General features: G+C 36.2%; 1 protein-coding gene across 4 annotated transcripts; it reads right to left on the reverse strand.

The window, feature by feature from the left end:
* Positions 1–591: 591 nt before the first annotated feature.
* Positions 592–22,151, reverse strand: LOC105045366 (DDT domain-containing protein PTM). 4 transcript variants are annotated; one of them, XM_019850794.3, is made up of 12 exons: positions 20,733–22,151; positions 20,015–20,626; positions 16,648–17,773; positions 16,263–16,548; positions 16,048–16,172; positions 15,470–15,936; positions 13,003–13,031; positions 7,568–8,143; positions 6,477–7,235; positions 6,314–6,389; positions 2,578–2,728; positions 592–887 (listed from the first exon to the last, which is right to left on the reverse strand). In XM_019850794.3, the coding sequence occupies exons 1-9, from the start codon at positions 21,926–21,928 to the stop codon at positions 6,793–6,795; spliced, it is 4,860 nt and encodes a 1,619-aa protein (XP_019706353.1). In that variant the 5' UTR covers positions 21,929–22,151; the 3' UTR covers positions 592–887; positions 2,578–2,728; positions 6,314–6,389; positions 6,477–6,792. The 4 variants fall into 4 exon arrangements, with proteins under 4 accessions (XP_019706353.1, XP_010921924.1, XP_073114009.1 ...); XM_010923622.4 differs by lacking the exon at positions 2,578–2,728 and adding an exon at positions 6,148–6,175; XM_073257908.1 differs by lacking the exon at positions 2,578–2,728 and having other exon boundaries at positions 16,648–17,614.
* Positions 22,152–22,383: the final 232 nt, after the last annotated feature.

The following is a 22,383-nucleotide window of genomic DNA, read 5'->3' on the forward strand; positions in this document are numbered from 1 at the left end:
GTGTTTCATTTCCATCTTCAAATTAGATGTCAGTCTGTCCTGAATTCATATGGAAATTTAGCAGACAGATATCTAGCATGCATATTCAAGCCAATTATATTTATCTCAACATATCGCATCCCATACTCTGCTAATAAACTCTAAATACTGATTTCAAATAATACTGTACAATCATTTCTATACTAAATTAAAATTGATGGTTATCAACTAACACCTAAACTTGCAAATTTACTGAGAAATAGATAAATATCCATGTTTTCTAGCAATCTGATTTCTTTGATTTCACCAGAAAACTCTTCCTCGTTTCATCAAAAACAGAAATAACCATGAATCCAAGCTCAAGAACAGGGACTTTTGATGCTTTTAACATATTTTAACCCATTTAAATAGGAATATCAAAGTCTTCCTCTGGAGAAAATGCACACCTAGTCCCTAATCTGTCGCAACATCTGCAGCAAAGTTCATGCAGAATAGGCTTGCAGGGAAACATCCTCATACAAATTAGTTTATATGCAAGAAGATAAAACTTAATACCAATGAACCTGCTGACAACAAGAAGTTTCTGAATGTGATGTTAATCAATATCGAGAATTAACCATGTAAATTAAAATTTTTGATTCCTTGCTTTTTATATCCAGACAAGTGATAATAACAAGAGGGTGTAAGCTCAGATCAATGTCTTTCGCATGTCTAAATGATATCTTTGAATAAACGTTTGAGTTAGTAGATTAGCTTCCATTTTCCTACTCAGGTCAAAGAATGGATGGAAATGTGTTGATTCCGCAGAAAAAGATAAACCAATTGTAGAGTGAGATAGAATGTTGAACTATGGTCTCCAAACAGCAGAAGAATAGTGTTATCTTCAACAGCATGCCCAGTGTACCCTCCTGCCCACAAGGAATGAAATATGAGCAACAAAATAAACTGTTCACCTTCCATTCTACTTGAGAATAGCTTTACAGTTATAACATCAGATGAGAAGAAAGATTATAGAAGATGATCAGGTAATTATCAATAGCTATCATAAGTAAAAATCTTTTTATTGTCCATAAATGCATATCCCATGCCCAGGCACTAAAATAGTAACTGTATGCAGGAAATTTATATTATAATTTTTCCCAACAGGCCTCATCCCAGTTAATTTGGAATGGTATTGCACAACCTACTTTGTCATTTATTACCATCAAGGTTTGTCACAAGCATGGCAGACACATAGACAGCAGATCAATAATGGTATGATCCTAATAATTAATAAATATACAGTAAATGACTGCATGTATGGTAAGAAATCATAAAGTGGTAAGCAGTGCAGTGCTGGCATGTTAGAGCTGACTGTTAACCAGGAGACCAAAACTGTGGGCTGCTAGTTATAAACATACACTACCTTAAATCTTCATGAGGATTAAGTAATAAGATGCCACATTTCCTTGCCCGTTTTCACTTGTTTCAGGTACACCACGTGTTCATGAGGGCAATTAGGTTGCCTTTTGGTGGACTGAAAATTTTCTAATTTCCCATCTGTAACAGTATGGAAAATATGTTGGCACAAAGTCTAGCTTTGCCGTTAGCTTGTTTTACCATACTCAATATCCAGCATAGCTATCTAACATGTAAAAACCATCACTGAATTAAAAGAACAGAAAAGCTTCCTCCTCTAGAATAAGAATTACAACTTTTTAACTAAAAATTCCTGTATCCACCACGGGTATGATTTCCAAGGGGTTAAAAAGAATAGGGCACTTCGCCTGAGACGCTTCCAGAGCTAGTTTCAAGGAGGGTAGGAAGGATTCCAGGATACCCCATTGCCGTGCATCTGTTGTGATCATAACAGCTACCAAGCACTTCACTCCTGCATCCGTACATTATTGCTAAAATACTAAAAGGAAAACATTAAGAATTTGTTGTGAATCTGACCCAAAATTGCTATGAACATAGAGGGGACATGGAGATCCTTTTTCTTGTATAAACTTTTAGGCACTCTTCAACCATTTTAAATGGGTGATTAATCATTATTTTAATGACATATGGGTGACAGCTGGTCTGCACCAGCACATGAGATTTTGGCATGTGAGGAAAAGCATGGTGTAGACAACACACTGGTGTGAGTAGAAGAAACAACAAGCTTATCAATAAAGCATCAAGGTCGCTAAACATTCCCTGGATTTTTCCTCTTCCACTACATTCACACCTTGAAGATGATCAGTACACCATCATCAAGTCAAAATACGTGAAAAGGCACTCATTTGCATGACAACCCTACAATTTTAGTAATATACTTTTCTTACTGGCATTTTAGGGAAATAAATGAAGGCACTAAAAGAAAAGAATAAATATGAAAATATATTACCCAAGACTAACACCGGTCAAATATATGATTAAAATCATCCAAGAAAATCACAAATTGGGACATCATATGCCACAAAAAGATTTCTCAGGGTTGAACCATAACTAAGTTGAACAGCTCGTCTACTTTGAGTTAACGTTGAACTATCAACCCGCCATCATCATCAAAAACATAACAGAAGAGAAGAATCTACATCCTAGTCACCTGGAGCTAAATGGTCCAACTTTAATTACCTGAAGCAGTGAACATGATAGCAGATTCAGGTGCAGGTGCTGGGAAACAGATCTTTAAAAGACTCAAGGATAGGAAGTGCTTAGAAAACATGTGCAGGAAAGAGCTTCATGAGATATTTGGTAATGGGTGCGGCACCTTAGAAGTTTCCCTCTGTATAGATCCAATGATCAACAAAAAGATAATGAGCTTGATGCCTTCTCAAAATACACCAGATCAATAAGAACAACCACAGTGACTTGAAAGATCTGCATCAAAATTATGCTAGATGAAGAAGATTAAAAAGGAAAGGACAGAGATTTCTAATACATGGGAATGGAAACCATGTTGCCACTTGATCTCACAATTGAGGAGCCTCCTCAGGCCTTTCTTTTAAAATATTGCATGGTAGGCATGCCAACAGCAACTGGTGGCACCATGAAGGACCTCTACATGCAATGCATGCTAAGAAACAACCACTAGATGGTCAATTGGTAGCAGGAGTCAGGTTTTTCCTACTCAACATTCTGTTTATAGACTCCTAAATCTTGTGACTTGAACTAGTTACATAAGATTGCAGTCTTTAACATTAAACTGCTAGAGACTGGTGGGGATGCAATGGGCCAAAATATGACAAGTGGCAGGCTGAAATTATGACTCAACCCCCAAAGTTATGATCACCAGCAGTTGACAGACATGAATGAACCAAGCCCAACAATGTAAAGACCAAATCGATTGATTATACCCCTTTCTTCACCTTTCATCTCACGAATCAATAAAAAAGACTAAGGCCCTGTTTGGGATTGCTCTTAGTAGTAGAGCTTTTGTAAGCTTTTGGAGAGTAGAGCTTTTACAAAAAGCTATTTGTTGTTTGGTTCTTACAGTTGTAAAGTGCTTTGAAACTTTAACATGTGTTTGATAAGAGTATAATACAATGTAATATTACATATTATATACAATATTCTAATATAAAGTATTATAATTATTATTATTACATATTAATATATTATTACATAGTATAATATTTTTTATGGTATTTGTTCATGAGAATTTTGGTCACCACAAAAATTTTATTAAAGCCAAAACAACTTCTCAACATCCACTAGAAAGCACTTTTTGGAAGAAGCTACAAAATGGAGCTTCTCCCAAATAGATCTTTTCAGCTTGCTAGCAAAGCCAAAACAACTTCTAGATTTTTTACTGAACACCACTACACCAACCAAAAGTGCTAATGGAGGGCCAGAAAATACTTTTTCGCTCTCCAAAACTTTGCCAAACTGGGCCTGAATCACTTATTATATCTAACTTAATTGTAAAATAGCAAAGAGATCAACCCATAAATGCAGAAGTTGTAATTTTTGATAGCCATTTGCAATATTCTGGGAACTTGTATCCCTACACAAAAAGTAGACGACTATTCCTATCAAGAACTACATCCACCGGACACCAACTCTCTCAGTTACAAGGCAACCGATTTAAGTTAGAGAAAATGGGTACATTTATCCCATGATGCACTTCTAGATGAAAAATCCATGTCAACCAAAAGATTCAGAACTATTTTTTATGATTATAGTACCGCACCTCCTAATTTTTGCCAGGGTATAGAACCTCTCTGGCATTCTAAATAACTGGATGCTTGCTCTAGTGGAAGTATTTTGAGTTAATTGATTGGCTATGTGGACCTGAAAGAATTTCCAGGTAATATTCAGTATTACTTTCATAATTTAAGAGTTGTTTCATAACGATTTCATTTGCCATATTTATGAAGTTGCAAGATTATAAAATATATGTTGTCTATCAATAGGATTATTTGAAAAGGATTGTGCCCTTAAGAAGTCAAGCAATAGCAGATATTATGCTATATCTTCTTACTATTTTATTATGGCGAACCTATAAAGGTGATCTGCTATCAAGGACAATTACTGATCAAAGATCCAACTAAATGTTGATGAATCTCCAACCAAGATCTTCCAAATTCTAGAAAAAATAAAAATAATCTTCTACCAAAGATTCTACTACATATCGAAGTTGGTGGGAGATTCAATGAAGGATGCAATTCTGACAATGTGGAAGATGATGAATCAACACCAAGATCCATAATTTCATTCCAACTTTCTTCATTCCTACATCAGTTTACTTCTTCCATTTATTGTACTTTCCCCTTCTAGATGGCAAAGAAATGCCATAAAAGACAACCGCAGGTCATGATCAAAGATCAATGAATTTCTTTGAGTGGTCTGAGGGGATTGAACCCCTCTCTAAGTGCATCCCAAAGATATGGACAAAGTCCTAGAATTCCCGCTTCTGACTTTCTCCCTCAAGCCAAAGCCACATTTCTCTACCTTCAAAACCAAAAATCAATCACCAAACCCCATTTCAGGCTGTTATCTGAATCAGTAACTATGTGCAACTCTTCCATCAACCCTCACCAATCATCTCTAAACACTTTTCCCCCATCATTCTACCTTAGATCCCCGCAATACTACATCAAAATCAGCAACCAACAACCCTTATTCAGCCACTAAACACAAGGCCTGCGATGATCTCATGTAGGGAAAACATGCAGCAATTTTAGCATCTGATCGGAGACATAGCATGGCAAACTGCAAAAAGGGAAGGAAAAACAGCATTCTTGCCTCAATTCCATGGTGATATCGCTCTGAAGCATTCCTCTTTCATATCTTTATTTGCTTCTTTACAAATGAAGTATGATATCAGTACACTAGTCCTATCATTTGCATCTTACATCCATTTAAATCCTATCATTTGTTTGTTGTTCATGCCCAGGGCCCAAAGGTCCCAAACCTGGCCTCGAATTGCTTATATTCCAACTAATTAGTGAACCCTAGCATCCAATTATTGGTTTTCCTACTATGCAAGTCGCCCATCTTCTCACATAACTTTATGTCATAAATGCAGCAAACAAGCAAAAGCATTTTTGTCAATAAAGCAATTCATTGCACAAAGTCATGCAAGAAGATATTCATGACTGAGACAAATAAGCAGGAACATCAACACTGCATTATTCTACCTGAGGAGATTCACAAGACACCAAAACAAACTAGCAAGATGGTAAATCTTATTCATCATATTGAGTTTCTGTTAGACCTTTAAGTTGGATTATGTTTCATCTATTTTCTAAGAATACTTCATATTTTTTTCCATTGTTCTTTGATCTGATGAATCTTTTCCTAAGTTTCGCACTAATTAAGAATTTAACAAAATTAGCTAAACTTGCCAACTCATGCTTAGAATGAGACGTCTAGTTTTCATTCCGTAAAATGACACATTCCTGGGTTTCCTTGATTTTCAAAAATTTGTTAATGTAGGAAACCAATAAGCAAATAGATGGCAGAAATAGGTGATATAAACAGTTTATGCACTCACAGAATACAATCTTTTATGATATCATGAATCTTCCAATAAGTTAAATACCACATCATCACTGGCTGATAGATAATGCAGAAGTTGGCATGAAGAATGACTACCTAGCTCAAGCATGATTTACAGTATTGAAGGAGAAATAGAATTCTAACATCATAAAAAAGATAAGAGAAATGAAATGGAAAACAAACAGTAGCAACTATATTTACTTGGATAACATCTGACAGTCTGATGTTCCTGAGACAGAAGAAAGCCACCAAAATTCTTGAACAACTTAGCATATCTCAGATAAGTTCATTTGAAAGTTGAAATCAAACAAAATGAGCAGGAAGCCAAAAAAATGCTTAAAGTTCATTAAACTTGAAAGATTGTAACCTCTGGAATCTGGTCCAACGCATGCAAGCCAAAAATGGAAATGATGAGCAACCAAATCCACCATGGACTTTATAAGCTGAGAAAAAATAGAATTTGCCAATTAACAGACACTCAACATACGACATATAAGCTTTTTAACAGTCAGGGAATGAATGATGCTTACACAATTCATTGATCCATGAGTGCATAACGCGACAGAGAATTAATGGCAAAATCCCAGGTCAGATTCAATCTAACAAGAATCACACGAAAAACTGTTCTCTTACATGTGCGAGCTTTTACCAAGTTGGACCATCCCAACAAATTGTAATCATGAAGTTGCACCAACCATAATGATAACTCATTGCATCAAAAATGAAGAAAACATCTTTTACTTCAATGACAGCCAACTATGGTGCTGATAGAATTGTCTGTTTTTGAATGTGGAACAGCAGAATGACCAAGCATACCAGCTAATAGCAACTCATACTATCACCATTTCATTCAAACCCTCCCATCTCACGTGATGCTACCAGTATTTGAATTTCATTCTGATGTCCAGAAGATGTGACTGTTTCCTCTGCATTTTCAAGCAACTGATCAGCAATAGGTCCTGCTGTTAACCCAGTTTCACTGGACAACATAAGTTCCTCTTCAGCATGTTTAGTGCCTTCTTTTTGCTCCTCATCTAGATAAACATTATTATGAACTGTAGCTGCACAATCTTCATATATTCCACTGTGAGATTTTTCCTTATCAGTTTGATCCTCAATACCAACAGCCCCTCCAATGCATTCATCATTTGATTGACCCTCACCAATTACTGAATTTCGTGAGAATGGACATGCAGGGATGCTTCTTCTACGGCATTTATGGCACTTAAAACCAATCAGATTGTTGATATTCTCAAGAGTAAGGCAATAAATATCTCCATGAAACCAATCTGCACAGAAACATAAAGATCAAAAAGATTTCCAAAAATAAATTATGTGTAAAGCTTTCTGGATGCTGCAATGAAGAGCTATTAGACTGTAGTATGGTATCATCAAGACTCAAAATAAGAGGGATAAAGCTTGATAGACGAGGTTATGCAATTAGAACATTACTGTATTAGAAATAAATTTTGCATTTCCCTTTGGTATTGTTTTTTCCAGAAAAAAAGGAAAAGGAAAAGATGTTGGCTACATTGTAATCAATAACTGGACTATCTGCTACCAACCACAAGAAGCATTAATCAAGCAGAAGGCAGCAGGGGCATAAGAGAGATGTTTTTACCTTCACAACTTTCGCAACCAATATAGATGATGTCTGAATTGTATTCTTTACCACAAAGGCAGCACACTGGTTGTACAGAGGGGTCTCCCAAATGTTGGGATGGCAGAAGAACTTTTCTTCTTCTAAAACACTTCCCCTGTTCATTGTCTAGTTTCCCTGTCCACTGAAGACCATCTAGCCAGTAGGAATGATGCACAATTGTTCTTTTTCTCTTAGGCCAGCTGATACCATTATCTGATTTTCTGGACTGACTCCTTTTAGGTTTACCCTTTTTACCTTTTTTACCTTTCTTTTTTCCATTGAACTTTTTTTGGTTTTTCGCCACTACATGCTTTCCCGTCTTAGGCAACAGGCGTTGCGCATGCTTTCCTTTCTTAGGCAATCCATTTGAAGCACACTTTCCTTTCATAGGCAAACCCTTTGACTTTTTACCTGTCAAGGTTTTTCTTTTCTTTGAAACTCCTTTACGGCCTTGAGCTTTTATCTTCATAGTATTTTTATCCTTGCATCTGTAGCAAGTGTAAGTTGTAGTGATGGCACCTTTGGGCACTCTGAAATGCCTTCTATGAAAATAGCCTGTAAAGGAAAAACAATCAGCTAACAAATTTGCAAATTTACCCCATTGACATGGCTGCATTTTAAGCACTCAGATTTAGAACTTAATGAGAGAAGAAAGAATAATCAAGTAATTTCCTTTTCTTCATTGATAACTAAGTACTTTTGAAAGGATGAAACATCATTAAAAAAACATAGCTATATGGAAAACAATTCTATAGGAAATATATTGCTTATATGCAAACTGCTTCCCAAAGATTTTCCTAAAATAGGATAATCCAGGTCCACTTGTATTTGAAAGTGCAGTAAGTCATGACATGATGACATTATCTATGAGGAACTCTGTATGGTAACTAAAGAAAAATCAGAAACATGTAGAACCCATGTATATTTGAATAAGCATAAGAGAAAGGTGTCATAACCAATATTTCCCTCCAATAATCCACACTTATAAGTGTCAAATTAAAAGGCTTCATAATTAACAAGGGAATCATGATATAGTCATTTTCCCATTTATCTGTTATGTTTTTGGATAGCTTCACAAGTTTCTGGAAGCATTCTAAACTGCAATTGTACCATAAGATGAAGCAGCAGGTCCCTCATGGAAAAGTTATGTAAAGATCTTCAGAGTCACAGCATGGCCACCTCACTATTCCACAACAATACAATATCAAGACCAAATCAAATGCTGGGTGATTCATAGGAAACACAATGGATAAGAAAACACAAAATAACCCAAAAGAGACAATAGTTAAGCACTAGTCAACTCCAGGTTATGTAATGGAGCTCTCGAACAATGAGTCAGCCTTCCGACACAGCAAATGATAGATAACCTAGGACTCATTTGGTTTGTGGAAGAACTTTTTTTCTAAGAAGTTACTTCCTGGGAATATGATACCTAGGAATATAATTGTGGTATGTTTGGCTGACCATGAAAAAGTGGGTTATTGCAGAGTGGTTTAAGTTTGGTTGAGCATCCACTTTCTCAGAAAAACTGTATAAAATACTTATTATACCCTTAATAGATATAAGACCATACCATTTTGCTCCCAAACTCTGTATAAATATTAATATCATATTTATATTAATATAAATAGGATATTAATATAATAAAATAAAATTTTAGATCATAATCATATTAATATATATTATTAAATTAATACAACATTAATATATATGTATTGATATAATATTAATATTTTAATATAACAAATTTATTAATATAAATATTGATATAAACATTAATATATTGATATTTATAAAAATATTACATTAGTACAAATATTAAAATAATATTAACATATTATAAAAATTATACTATTTATATTAATATAAATATTACTATAATATTAATATTATATTACATTAATATTTATAAGGTCAACATTAAAAGGATATTTTTGAAAAGAAAAATAGCCATCAATTTCCATCCCGTGGAAAGTCCCAAAACCCATCTCCTTCATGGGTTCATAAAATATAAGGAATTATCTTCCCATGGAAAGGTTTTTTTTCATTCTCTCTCCTCTTAAAACTCCAATCAAACAAGGAGACTCCCCTCCACTTCCCAAGAATTGTCTCTTCCCCCCTCCACTTCCCGCGAACCAAATGAGTCCTTAAGAATAGTCCCTTCAAGGCACATAATCTTGTCAAGGAATAATTTTTCTTAAATGTCAATATTGCAATAGAAATTTGTTCTTGAAACTAATGATAACCATATGAAAACTAGAGAATGGTCACATCTTTTTTTCCTCTTGTAAGCTTTCTCTTGGATGGATTGTATGCTTCTTGACGGTGATTAGAACTCCCAGTGCAAAATTGCAAAACTGCCCAGGTGCAGCCAGACACTGGACCCCCAATGGCCTAGGCAGCCAGCTAGGGATGATAGACAGCAGAAAATTTGAATATTGCTTCATCACAGACATGTTCAAAAAAATTATATAAACAACATAAAGACTCTTTTTTGGGGGGTGGGAGGGGGTATACTATATTTGGCACAATTGAACCCATTTTCTGCCATTCATCACAGCACCTATAACAAAACAAGTCTAATCATAGACAAGCAACACAAAACAACATCAAATAACCAATAGAACCTCATGAAAAATGAAAATACCACAATCTTCAAAATTGATATCCATCTCATTCTCTTCATCCTATTTATAGCTTTGGATTTCACATCATAGGAAAAACCAAGGTTTTAAAACTTGGTTTTGGTTTCTTTGCCAGCTGTAGAGTTTGGAATTCAGCCATTTCAGCTGTTTCAGTCGCTACCCTCCAAGAATCAGACACCAGTCAAAAAGATAAATATATAAAATATTAAGTTAAAAAAAAAAAAAAATCAAGTTAAGTTACATCATTTTCTTGTGTTTTGGGTTATCTAGAATCATAATATTTCAGTTTGGGTAGTTCTGTACTGAAAAGGAACTTATGGAAGCTTAATGCATTAAACATATCATGGGAAATTATTAATCTAAAGAGCATCACTTGTCAATATCAATCAAGCATAAACTATAATTTTCAAACAACTAGAAAAGAGTAAGAAATTAATTATGTATACCTATTCAGCACCACCTTCAATAGGAAAAAGGTGAAAGACACAGAAGTGACATCAATAAAGCCTCATTAGCTGTTCATAATCGCCGAGCTTCTCGAATCGGATAAAAGGCCCCCATCTCCCCAAACAACCCATTTTCAAATTAGACATACACATGCATCTTCTCATGTTGTTGTCTTGTGTATAGCTTAAAGACAAATCGCATATACATGCTGATGCTTTGATGGATGAAATTGCAGCCAATCCACCACATAAATTACTAACAAAGCTTTGATGAATGCAACACAACTTAAGGAAATGTCTGGTTGAATAATAGTGATAGTTTTTAAAATACAAAATTTATTCACTTGTCAAACCAAAACAAAAGGAAAAAAGTAGTTTCAGTTGAAACTATCAAAACGAAGTGAACTGACTGAAAAACTGACCAAAATAGAAACTTTCAGTTTAACTCCTTATTGGTTTCAAATCAAACAGATAGGTTTTGCATCCAAAACTTAAGACCTTGAGAAAAAACATGGTTGATATGACCAGTGGAAGAAGAGGGTAAAACACTAGCTGCAACACTGGGTTGGGTATAGAAGAAGGGAACTGAGGGAAAAAGGAAAACAGCATAGGCTATGGCAGAACAAGAAAAAAAGGAACTAAAGAAGTAGGAAAACTAGTCTGGTTTAAGTGCCTAGACAAGAGCCTATGACAACCCCGGCCCACTTTGCAATCATCCTTGTATATTTCTTTGAAGTTGTTTCACTCATGAAGTTACCTAACTACTTTTACAAGCTTAAGAATCCATCTTGGACGTCAGTCACCATGATCAGACACCAAATGTTGGAGCCAAAGATTATAGGATATACCTTATACATAACATGATTTTACACAGCAAACAATCCACATTTGAACTTACATACAGCCAATGCTAGAATATATATATTCAAGCTGATAAGTTGCAAATTGTACATCCAATATTTGCATGTATGCAGCTCAATTCTGCATCAGTTATATTAGCATGTAAGTTGGCTGCATAGATACCACTATCATAAGTGTCCTAAATGTTGGAGGTTGTAAATAATGAAGTCAAAAGTGAACCAGGTTTGTATTTTGTTGGAATACAATAGAAACTAGTTCAAACCTGTTTGACTTGCTACCAAAAGTAGGTTAAAACCTGAGCTTGGACTGGTTCCGTTCTGCTACCTCTGTTTTAGCTTGCCATGTCTTCATCTGGTTCTAAAAATTTCTATTAACCAAAACCAAGTTGGATTTGAATGTTTAAAACTGATTAAACGTTGCATCATAGTTGATCGACACTCTAGAAGCATTTTCCAACTGCATTTTCCAATTCCTTTAATAGCAAAGTGACAAAGCCCTAAATTTCGAATCTCGATTCCATGATCCTTATGTTTTCACCATAAGTAAACAAAGAAGTCTTTCTTTTGCCCAAATAAAACCTTCCTTTTATAATCTCACATTAGAAGAAGGATATATCTCATCAGAGATATAATTTAAGGCTTCAAGCAATCCAAAGAAATCTGAATTCTAAGGCATCATGACCTCAAATGACCTGCTCGGTATCCTATAGTCCAGCCAATACCTCCATTATTCTTCCATGAAAAGGTACAGGATAACAAAATGATAAATATAATGCAGCAAACTTATGCCCACGAGCAACATATATATCAGTAGCGACTTAAGATTCGCTTTCTTTTAGCATCCTTAAGATGTTCAAGGCTTTTCAAATCAATCCCATCTACAAACATCAAATTCATAACTGCCACGCTTGTGTCATACACCACTCCTATTCCAGTCATTACTCCCATTCCTTTTCAGCATGATGAGCAACATTGCAAGAACCTCATTTCCATGAAAAACGAACCACCAAAATTTATTAGACACTTCCAATTGGACCTTCCCGAAGAGGAAGAACATATAGACATATATATGCAACAAATTTAAATCAAACCTTCTATTAGTACTGAAGGATAAACAGCATAATCATCACCATGAAACAACTTGGTAGCACATAATTAGTCAACAACACTTCCTGATAGAAATGCTGGATATAGATTTGTCATCATAACCTTTTGCTTGATTCCATGACCACCATCAATCATTAAATAGAAATATTCTGACCTATAGACATAATTAATAACTCCCGCATAGAATTTCAGGCTTTTAAAGTGTTAAGCATCAACAATCTACCATTTGATCAAGATGTGAAGTAACATGATTAATTCATATTGAAGTAAAAATATCAGCAGGAGCAGCAGAAACAAAAAGGCTCTTCACATGAAATGCTAAAAATCAAAATCTGAACAATGTTCAAAGTACATACCATTACAAATTTCGCAGCTCACAGCTTCTCTGTTGGAACAAAATTGAAGCATAAGTTAAATCATTAGTATTAAAAAAGGGGAAGAAACCAATATGTAGCATAACAGGAAGGAAATGATACATTTTGAAATAAGTTATGTTTATGTATTTATATTTCTGTGCATGAATATATGCATGACTTTAGTGACATAGAAGAGCTTGATGTACATAATCATTGGAAGCATTGCTCCGAATTCATCAAAATTAAATGATTGAGACATTGATGGAAGCAAAATAAGTGCAAGGTAGAACCAGAAAAGCCTTCTCGCTTCATTTTAGAAAATCACTGGAACCATTGGAACCAAGCCTGCTAAGATGGCTGCAGGTTCATTACTCTTCACCATTAAACAGTTGTTTTAGAACATAGCAACAGGAAAACAGTTTTCTACGTTAAAATTAACCAATCATGAGAAAAAATAACAATTCAGCATGAATTGGAACTTTAATCTGGAGCAGAAATGCCCAGGTAAAACCAGAATGATCCAACATATATCTCTCTCGATATTACTTGAGATAATCAACATATTGTATGCTATTGTTCCACTTCAGCTTAACATTATTAAGCAGAAATAAGCTCCACCATTTATGACTTGCAAATGTGCCTTTTGTATGTAGTCTAAAGCTGGTTGTTTTATTAGGACCAGCTCATCTCATTGAGTTTCTAAATGTTCGAGTTAATTATTAAGATTACCTACTTCCGTGATGCAGAGTTTCAGTATTATCTAGATACCAAGCCTATGCAAATCAGTAAATATTTCTGACCTTATTTAAGATCTAGAGGTTCTTCCTCATTTATCTTTTAGTGAACTAATCATAAATACTCAAGCATGTCAAGAAGTCCATCAAAAAATAAAATTTTAAAAAAAAGGTCAAAGAGAAACAAACTTTGCCTTGTAACTGAGATCATTGCTCATAATACTCAAGATACCACCTCTTACGTGCACCCTATTAACTGTTCTTGTGATGCAACTTCTACTGCGAAGGATACCTCTTGCACCCCTTAACCTTCAAAAATAGAAGTTCACAGCTCCACACTACAAGCTCTCCATGCCATTATTTGCATGATTCACACGTGAATAGGATCTCTTACTATATCTAGGGATGGTAATCGGGTCGGGTCGGGTCAAAAATCTGTCAACTCGAACCCAACCCACTTATTAAATAGGTCAATTCATATCTGAACACGATCTGTTTATCAAACAGATAACACCAGACCTACATAACCCGTTTACTAAACAAGTTGAGTCAAATTAAACAGATTAAACAAGTTAAGTGGGTCTTTAATAGATTAAATAGATTTAAATAGGTTAAACAGGTGAGGCAGGTTGGGTTAAACAAGTTGAGTAGGTCAGGTCAAACAAGATGGAAACGGCTTATGTATATTTTAAATGGGTTAAACAAGTATTAAATGAATTAACATGAGCCGACCAATTATTAAATAGATCAAAATGGGTTAAATGGGTCATAGGCCTAAACCTGAACCCGACCCATTTAATAACCAGGTCTAGATGAGTTGACCCAAGTATGACCCAAGCCCATTTATGTCAAAACCAAACCTAGTTAAAGATGGTCGTTTGCAAATCTGGTTGATGGATTGAGTCATAAATTACCACCTCTAACCATATCTAGTAGTGTGAAGTCATTGCCCCTTATTTATATCTTAACCAATTCTCGAGTACATGTTCCTCTACTTTATCTATGCTTGCTTGTCTTTTGTAAGTTAACAACTTTGGCCTTCCAATTTCATACCTTGCCCTTTCTGCCCATGCAAGAGCTTATGATCTCAGATTCAGTTCCTCGTTGATCTTGGTCTCATTCTTACAAATCCTTCCCGCTCCACCTTTTAAATAATAACTAGGAAGTTTTATCGGATATGAACTGCCTTTTCAGAACTAAACTTAAAATTAGATTCAATTGTAAGATCCATCTAAATAAAACCTAATATAACACAAATTGCATAGGAGAAAAAATATATTAATTTTGTGCATATCATTTAGCTATTATGAAGTTAATATTTGAATCATTTTTCAAACACTATTAAAAAGGTACCATCAACATCAAGTGCCTTATGTAAATCTACAAGCTACAGCTTTGAAAATGCATCTCTGAGATTCTTTTCTATGCATCCTAATGCACAACTTAAATATATGCTTCCTACAAAACATCACACCAAATATGAAGTTACCAAACCCTTCCACAACCAAACAGCATATTATGTGCATCATAATAGAAATGAATGCTAAATATTCTAATTTTATGGCTAAAGCTTGAAAGCACTAAATATGTACTAACCAAAAATGCAAATTAGATTCAACAACAGGATCACACCATATGGACAATAACATAGACTGTTAATGACTACAGGTGTATATGAGATTAAAAAAAAAAAAAGCTAAAAAAAATGCAAGTGCATGTATGTGATCTCATACCTAATCAGTACATCTTTGTTACAGTGCCCACAAAGCTGGCTCTCTAATTTTTCTGCTTTCAATATTAGGTGAGAAAGTCCCTTTGATCTTTTGCGCTTCTTCATGTTGCAGCTATTTACCTTCTCGGAAAGCAGTCCAGAATTTGTCCTTTTAAGTAAGCGAGCAATTTTTTTCTCTTCAAAAGACTTCAGAAGGTTTAGAGGAACATGAATTTCATTCAACCAATATTTCTTTCTTTCACTATTGGGTTCTTCAAACATAACCCCATGTCTGGCAACAATAGGAGGGACACACTCTCTCTTGCCAAAATCAAGTAGATATTTCACATTTGTTCCCTCAATACACTTTCTGCGGATCATCACCTTCTTGAATAGCCTTGCTAATTTCTTGGATTCATTAGTCAGCTGCGGGAAAAGCTGACTGTTTGAAAGTTCAGTCCACCTAATATTTGAATCAAATTCTTTAATCTGAAAACACATTAAACGAAATAGTAAGAACTACTGAAATATCCAACTTATTCAATCCTTCTACTTAAATATTTATTCCTTGACTCCTGGGTTCATACAAGTGGTTATTACCTGAAAAATGAGCTGCGCAACACTCTGTGACATCTCAACAGCAGCTCGCCAGGCAACAAATTTGCTTCTCCTGGCAAACTCTGAACCATCAGGATATAATATATTTGGAATTTTCTTACAGCCAGCTGCAATTTCAAAAGATGTTTAGCATGTTTTCTTCATTTGGTCATAAATAAGAATCTCTGAAAAATATCAACAATTAAGAACATCCTAACCTTGGTGACCACCCTTGGAAGCCAAAGATCGAGGCAATATCTTCCACTGAAAAACTTGTCGGGACAGTCTTCCACCCCTCCACCAAAAAAGACTTCCAGCAGCAGGTTCACGAACACTCTCAGAAACAGATAAGGTTTTTTTGCTCTGTTTTCTACTACCACCATTATTTGACGATACAAGCAAGGAACCAGTCACTACATGAGATGCTGAACCAACTATCTCAACAGAATCCACAGGTTTTAGCCATTCTGCTGAAAGTGCAACACGACGCAAATTTGATTCTAACTGCAGCACAGGACTCTCATTAAGTATATTTCTACTATATTAACAACAAAAGGAAACAGGACAACAGTCAGCTCCTTAATAGATTAAGTAATCACTTACATTAAGAAGCAGATGTTTTAGTGATGCAACATCCGATGCCTTCAGAACAGCCTTGCGCCAGAGGTTACTGTAATGTGGATTCTCCCATAGACCAGATAAAAAGCAACGCACGCGGTCTTCAATCGACAAAATATGATGCATAGCAGAAAGAATGTGACTTTTCTTTTTCTTTTCAGAACGAAGTCCAGCTGTCCGGGGCTTAGAACTTTCAAGATGCTTGTCATCCATAACTTTAAATAAACAATCACTACCATTCAGACTTTTGCAGGAATAACACCAACCACATTTTTCTTTCTGTGCATCCAATGATAACTTCTGGTTACTGTACCAACAAAATCTGATTGAATTCTTAGAGATCGCCTTTAGTTGTTGTGACATCATGTCCTCAACAGGCTTCTTAGACTCCTTATTGCCACTCTCAGACGCTTTATGCATTAGCTCTTGAGCAACAGAGAAAGCTATTCGACCAAAAGTATAGTAATTCACATAACAACCAGGATCAGATTGCAGTCGAGAATCCACACCTTTCCATCGGTCGGTTATCAATGATATGCCAACCCCCCAACCAGGGAGTTCAACATATTTTTCATTCTCAACAGATAAGTCCACTGGTTTCACAGAAATAAATTCTTTATCAGGAACATTTTCGTTCTTAGAACATTCATTGTATATTTGCTGAGAAAGTTGATCACAGGTTGTAGCATCAGCCATTTCATCTACAGATTCAGAACATGCAAATGGCCGGTTTATTTCTGCAGACTGATGAGAGTCCATCAAATTCAACTGTCTTAAATCTGAAGCACTAAGACAATTAGGTTCAGAGCATCCAGGTGAAGCAGAATATTCCTTCGGTGCATTTTCAATAATGCCATCAATGGAAACCTCTTGCTTTGCGAGTGCTAAGTGTTGAGAGTGCATACTAGCATCCAAGACTTCATGCACGTTAGGAATCTCATGGCCATGATTGCTGGAATTAGAGGCATTTACAGGAACTTTCCAATATGAGGATATTGCATTCACAATTGCACTATAAGAAGCATGAGATGATTTCAACAATTTGATAACAGCCACCAAATCATTTTTGTTATAATAATGAGATGGAGCAACTGTATCACATGAATCAGACCTGCAAGTCCACCATTAATAAAAAAACTTGGTAATATCAAAGCCGAAAAACATGGCTTAAATACCAATCAGATAAGATTACTATCTAACAAGGACAGATAAAAATCATTCACGGATAAGTTACTCATGAAAAGATCATTACCGACACGTGGAAAATCCTGTGGGAAAAAGATATAAAATAGATAACAATCATTCGATGCCTTAATAACTAAATAAATTTAAGTTGATTAACATATAACACATGGTTCATACATCATAAAGTGAAAGAATGTCTCTCACATGCAATGTTGCTTAGACACTGTAGCAGGTTTCAGTACCAGGCACTATATGATGTTTTGTTTTCTCCAACCTTTAAACATAGAACTAGCCAACATTATATGCACATCAAGTCTGTAATCGAAGTTGAAAACCTATCGAACTGAGCATTCAAATCAATAGGCAAATTACATAAAATTATCATTTATTATGTCAAAGAACAATGTAGGTAGCAGCAATTGGCAAATGCAAAGTCCTTGAAAGCAATGATTAGAAAATAAGGACTCATTCATTAAGCCAACCTTAAATACTTGGTTGAAAACATCATGATTATTGTTTACATGAACAAAGGCATGACCGCAAACATATTAGATGAAAAATTAAATCTTATATTGCAGGAGCCTAGAGGTCGTACCCCTCTATTTAACAACCAGGGGTTTTGGTGCAAGCCCTGGGCGATGCATCACCAAGTATTTGAGCTTTGGTAAGTATAGTACAGGTGGATTTCCTTCCCTGTCTATTAAGAAAAATAATAATAAAACCTTACATAATATGAATCAAATCTTAGATACTCGGGCGAAGTCTTCATGGTTATTGGTTCATGAAAAAGGCATGATTACGAAAGTCTCATATGAATTAATCAACAACTGTTATATTAAACATTGTTCAAGAAACACGGTGAATTTTGCATTCATCATACTATTATTCTTCAAGAAAATTCCATATAATTTCCAAGAACTTTCAAGCTAAGCAGAGATAAATATGTATTGGTAAAAGACTCTAGCTTTACAAAAAAAACCCTATATTGCTCCACAGAAAAGTAAAAATTCAATCGACTGGTGAGAAAATGCCATTAAGGCATACAGGCAAAAAAGCTAGAAAAACAGATGAAAACAAAGAAAATGTTCTAAAAAACAAATTCTATGATGACAACATAAAAGATTAATTCAAGTAAAATTACAACTCATAAGGATTAATGAAATTGATCTCAATAATTCAACATTATATTTACTTAAGTAATTTGTAATTTCTTGAATATTAGGTTCTATAAGATTCATTAAGCAAGAACATATAATGCATTCACCCACTCTACATTAAACCAGTTGCCGATTTTCAATGATGAATGAGCCCTGTAGAACTTTGCATCTAAAAAAAATGGGCCTTTTCATAATGAAGTACCCCCTACTTGATCAGTCAAGGTCCCAATCCAATGGAATTTATCTCTCAAGAAAAATACAATATGCAAGTGGGGCCCAAAGAGAAATAAAGATTTTACTGGTTTTTACTTGCTCCCTTTTTGTTTTGGGCTCCAAAATATATCAGATGGAGGTTAAATCATTAAGTCGTCTTTATTTTGTGAAAAGCCTTAGGATCCACAAGAATCATGCTTTCTTTTCCCAGTACAAGACAGCTCAATCATGAAAACATATAGACTGGCATATTCCTGACATAATAATCATAATTTTCTCAAAATAAGTTTATGACCAACTCCCGATAAAAAGGTAATATATAGGTGGTTACAAAACCAAATACATCAACCTTTGCGAGCAGGAATGTTTTAGAGCACCCTAGCCACCTACTCACAGCAACCTATACCAAGCCCAAATCCTTGGATAACTAACTAAAATTGTTCAAATTTTCTATATTCCTATAAGATAATCTTTCCTTATATGAAAATTTTCACCATTTCTACTCTCTGTGAAAATTAATGGATTCTCCCTTCCTATATACAAAAAAGAAAAGCAAGTTCTGTTTAAGCGTCGTCTTTGTACTTTGGTCCTTAGGTCAACAATGGAATTTGAGATCAGTTTCAGACATCTGTATTCCAAATTGTGCCCCAGAAGAATGAAATTCTAAACAGTTATGGTATGCAAATACAGACTTTTTTTTTTGGAGGAAACCAAAGTTGAATTTGTATAAGAAAAGACAGTTCAGCAAGAGATAAGTAGAGCAGAAAAAAATGTGCAAGATTTGCAGAATTACGTACACCAAAAGATAGCCACAACAGCTGAAATACAGGCGTCCATGTGGATCTATTCCCAAAGTCTCTGCTCCATGGCAAGACTTTGACAAATTTACCAATCCATCTCCTTTCTCAATCAAGCACTCTGGACAATACCAGTAGCCTTCAGGCAAAAGATCTTTGGCCACTCCCACGCACCTAGAATGAAAAGCAGCAGGACAACCATCACAGCATATTAAGCTACCATCCATCTTACAGAGGCAACATTCATCGCTATTTCCATCAGCAGTTTCTTCAAATGCATCTTGAGCCAAAGACAAATGTGCCGAACCATTCATGCACAAATAATTCCTCTTCCTTGCACCGTTCATGCTACTAAAAACATCCAGATTAGGTTCAAATTCTATCATCCTTGCATTAAGTTCTGATCTTATCACTTCAACTTCAATGACATCATCACACAGGCAACGAAGTATCTCCAGCTTTACCCCAGCTGGCTGTTTATAGTACTCCATGTTCAAAAGTTTCAAATGTGTAAGCTTAAAGTCACACCTCACTGATGGACAATGAACTAGTAAATATTCAGCAAGATATACAGGCCATGTAACTAAGTCTAACAGCTCCCAATTGAGATTCCTACAAAGATATGTGAGCAGACCAGAATTTTTAAAAGATTAAACAACAAAATGATGTATTTAAAACTTAAAAGGAAGGAACTCATAGAATAGTGTATGAGAGGTACCTGAGACAATCAGCAGCTGACCTTGATCCTTCTTCAGAAAGAAACTCCAAATGCTGTTTCAAGGCTTGCAAGAGAGAAAAATGTATGGAATCAATCAAATTATTAACAAATTTGCATCGCAATGCTGCCACAAAAGCTTCCAGACGAAATGGACTCAAAAAAAGCAACCGACTGAAGGACCTTAAACAAGTATAAACAGAGAAGAGATCAAGAATGGGGAGCCCATCTAAATCCACATCATTCGAAGATGGGGGAAGCTCCAGCTTGGAATCCTCAACAACCAAGCCACAATCTTTCCTATTAAACATGACATTCTCAGAAGCCAGCATATTCTTCTCCACCTGACGGGGAACAGAATCCACTGGAGATAACTGAGCAGCTCTTGCTCTACGAGCACTCCTCCTCAAAGGCATCTCTGGAAGGGACTTGATTTTCTCAGATAGCCTTTGCCTTTTCTGTGGGCCCTGCTCATCCTTCTCTACCTTACAGGCGCTAACCCCTCCTTGACCTTCCGAAAACACATAATCAGAATTGCAATCTTTCAACAAAGGTTCCTCCACGAGGGTATCTTTACAACCTTCTAAATGGGCAGTTTCCTCTGGATGCGCCACCAATGTTTCAGCCTTCATCTCAGAGCCATCAGTACCATCAAAACCATCCTTCTCCTCCAATTTCTCTATTTTGGGAGTTCCTTCGAAACCCTGAGGTGAACCAATCTCCCTTATGCACACATTTGAACAATCCCCATTCACATGGGTTCCTCCACCAACTACCAAATCACCATTTTCATTCACAATCCCATCAGACACTGCACCATTTTCCACCGAAACCCCACCCACCTCCACTACGTTTCCACCTTCCCCAACCAAACCCTTACCCATAACCTTACCTCTCAGAAGTTCATCCTCCCCTCCCCCACCGGAACCGCCATGCGCCACCCGATCCGGCTCGCTCCGGCGCCGCTTCTTGGGCCTCCGCCCTCGATTACTCCGCCTGGGCTGCCCCTCGGGCAGCGGCGACGATTCCCCCATCTCCGTCAGCATCAAGGCGATCTCCCCAAAGTCGACCTCCTCCGAGTCCCCATCCTCGTATACCACCTTGAAGTAGCCTACCGATGGATCATAAGACTCGACCATTCCCTCAAAGATCCCAAACCCCGGAAATCTCTTCCTCACCGCCCTCCCGACCAGCTCCATCACCTCAAAAACTAGGGTTCTGAGCGCTCCCAGGAATTGAATCGATCCAAATCGAAGAAACAATTGGAAGAACAGGAAGAAATCAAAGGGAAAGGAGAGAGTAAGGAGAGCGAGAGGGGCGAGGGTTTGGTTTCCGATCTCTTTCTAAAGGGGATTCAGGAGGGCGAGAGAGCAAGCCCCCTGGGCGAAAAGGGAGCCAAATGGCAACCGGTCGTTCGGGTCCCGCTTCTCCTACCCCGCAGGAATGTTTTACATTATACTACGCCACTCATAAAAAAGGGAGGTTTGCTAATTGGACGGCTGTGATTCTCGTAAAACCAGATATTTGACCCAGTGATACAACTTATTAGTCTGTGACTGTGGAGTATTGGAACGAGGTTGGGGAGGGAGAGGGTGGGCGTTTTGCATTTTGTACAGACGAACGGACTGGGCACCGGGGGAATGAGATTTTGAGG

Source organism: Elaeis guineensis, chromosome 5 (genome assembly GCF_000442705.2).
Source record: "Elaeis guineensis isolate ETL-2024a chromosome 5, EG11, whole genome shotgun sequence".
Taxonomy (NCBI): domain Eukaryota; kingdom Viridiplantae; phylum Streptophyta; class Magnoliopsida; order Arecales; family Arecaceae; genus Elaeis; species Elaeis guineensis.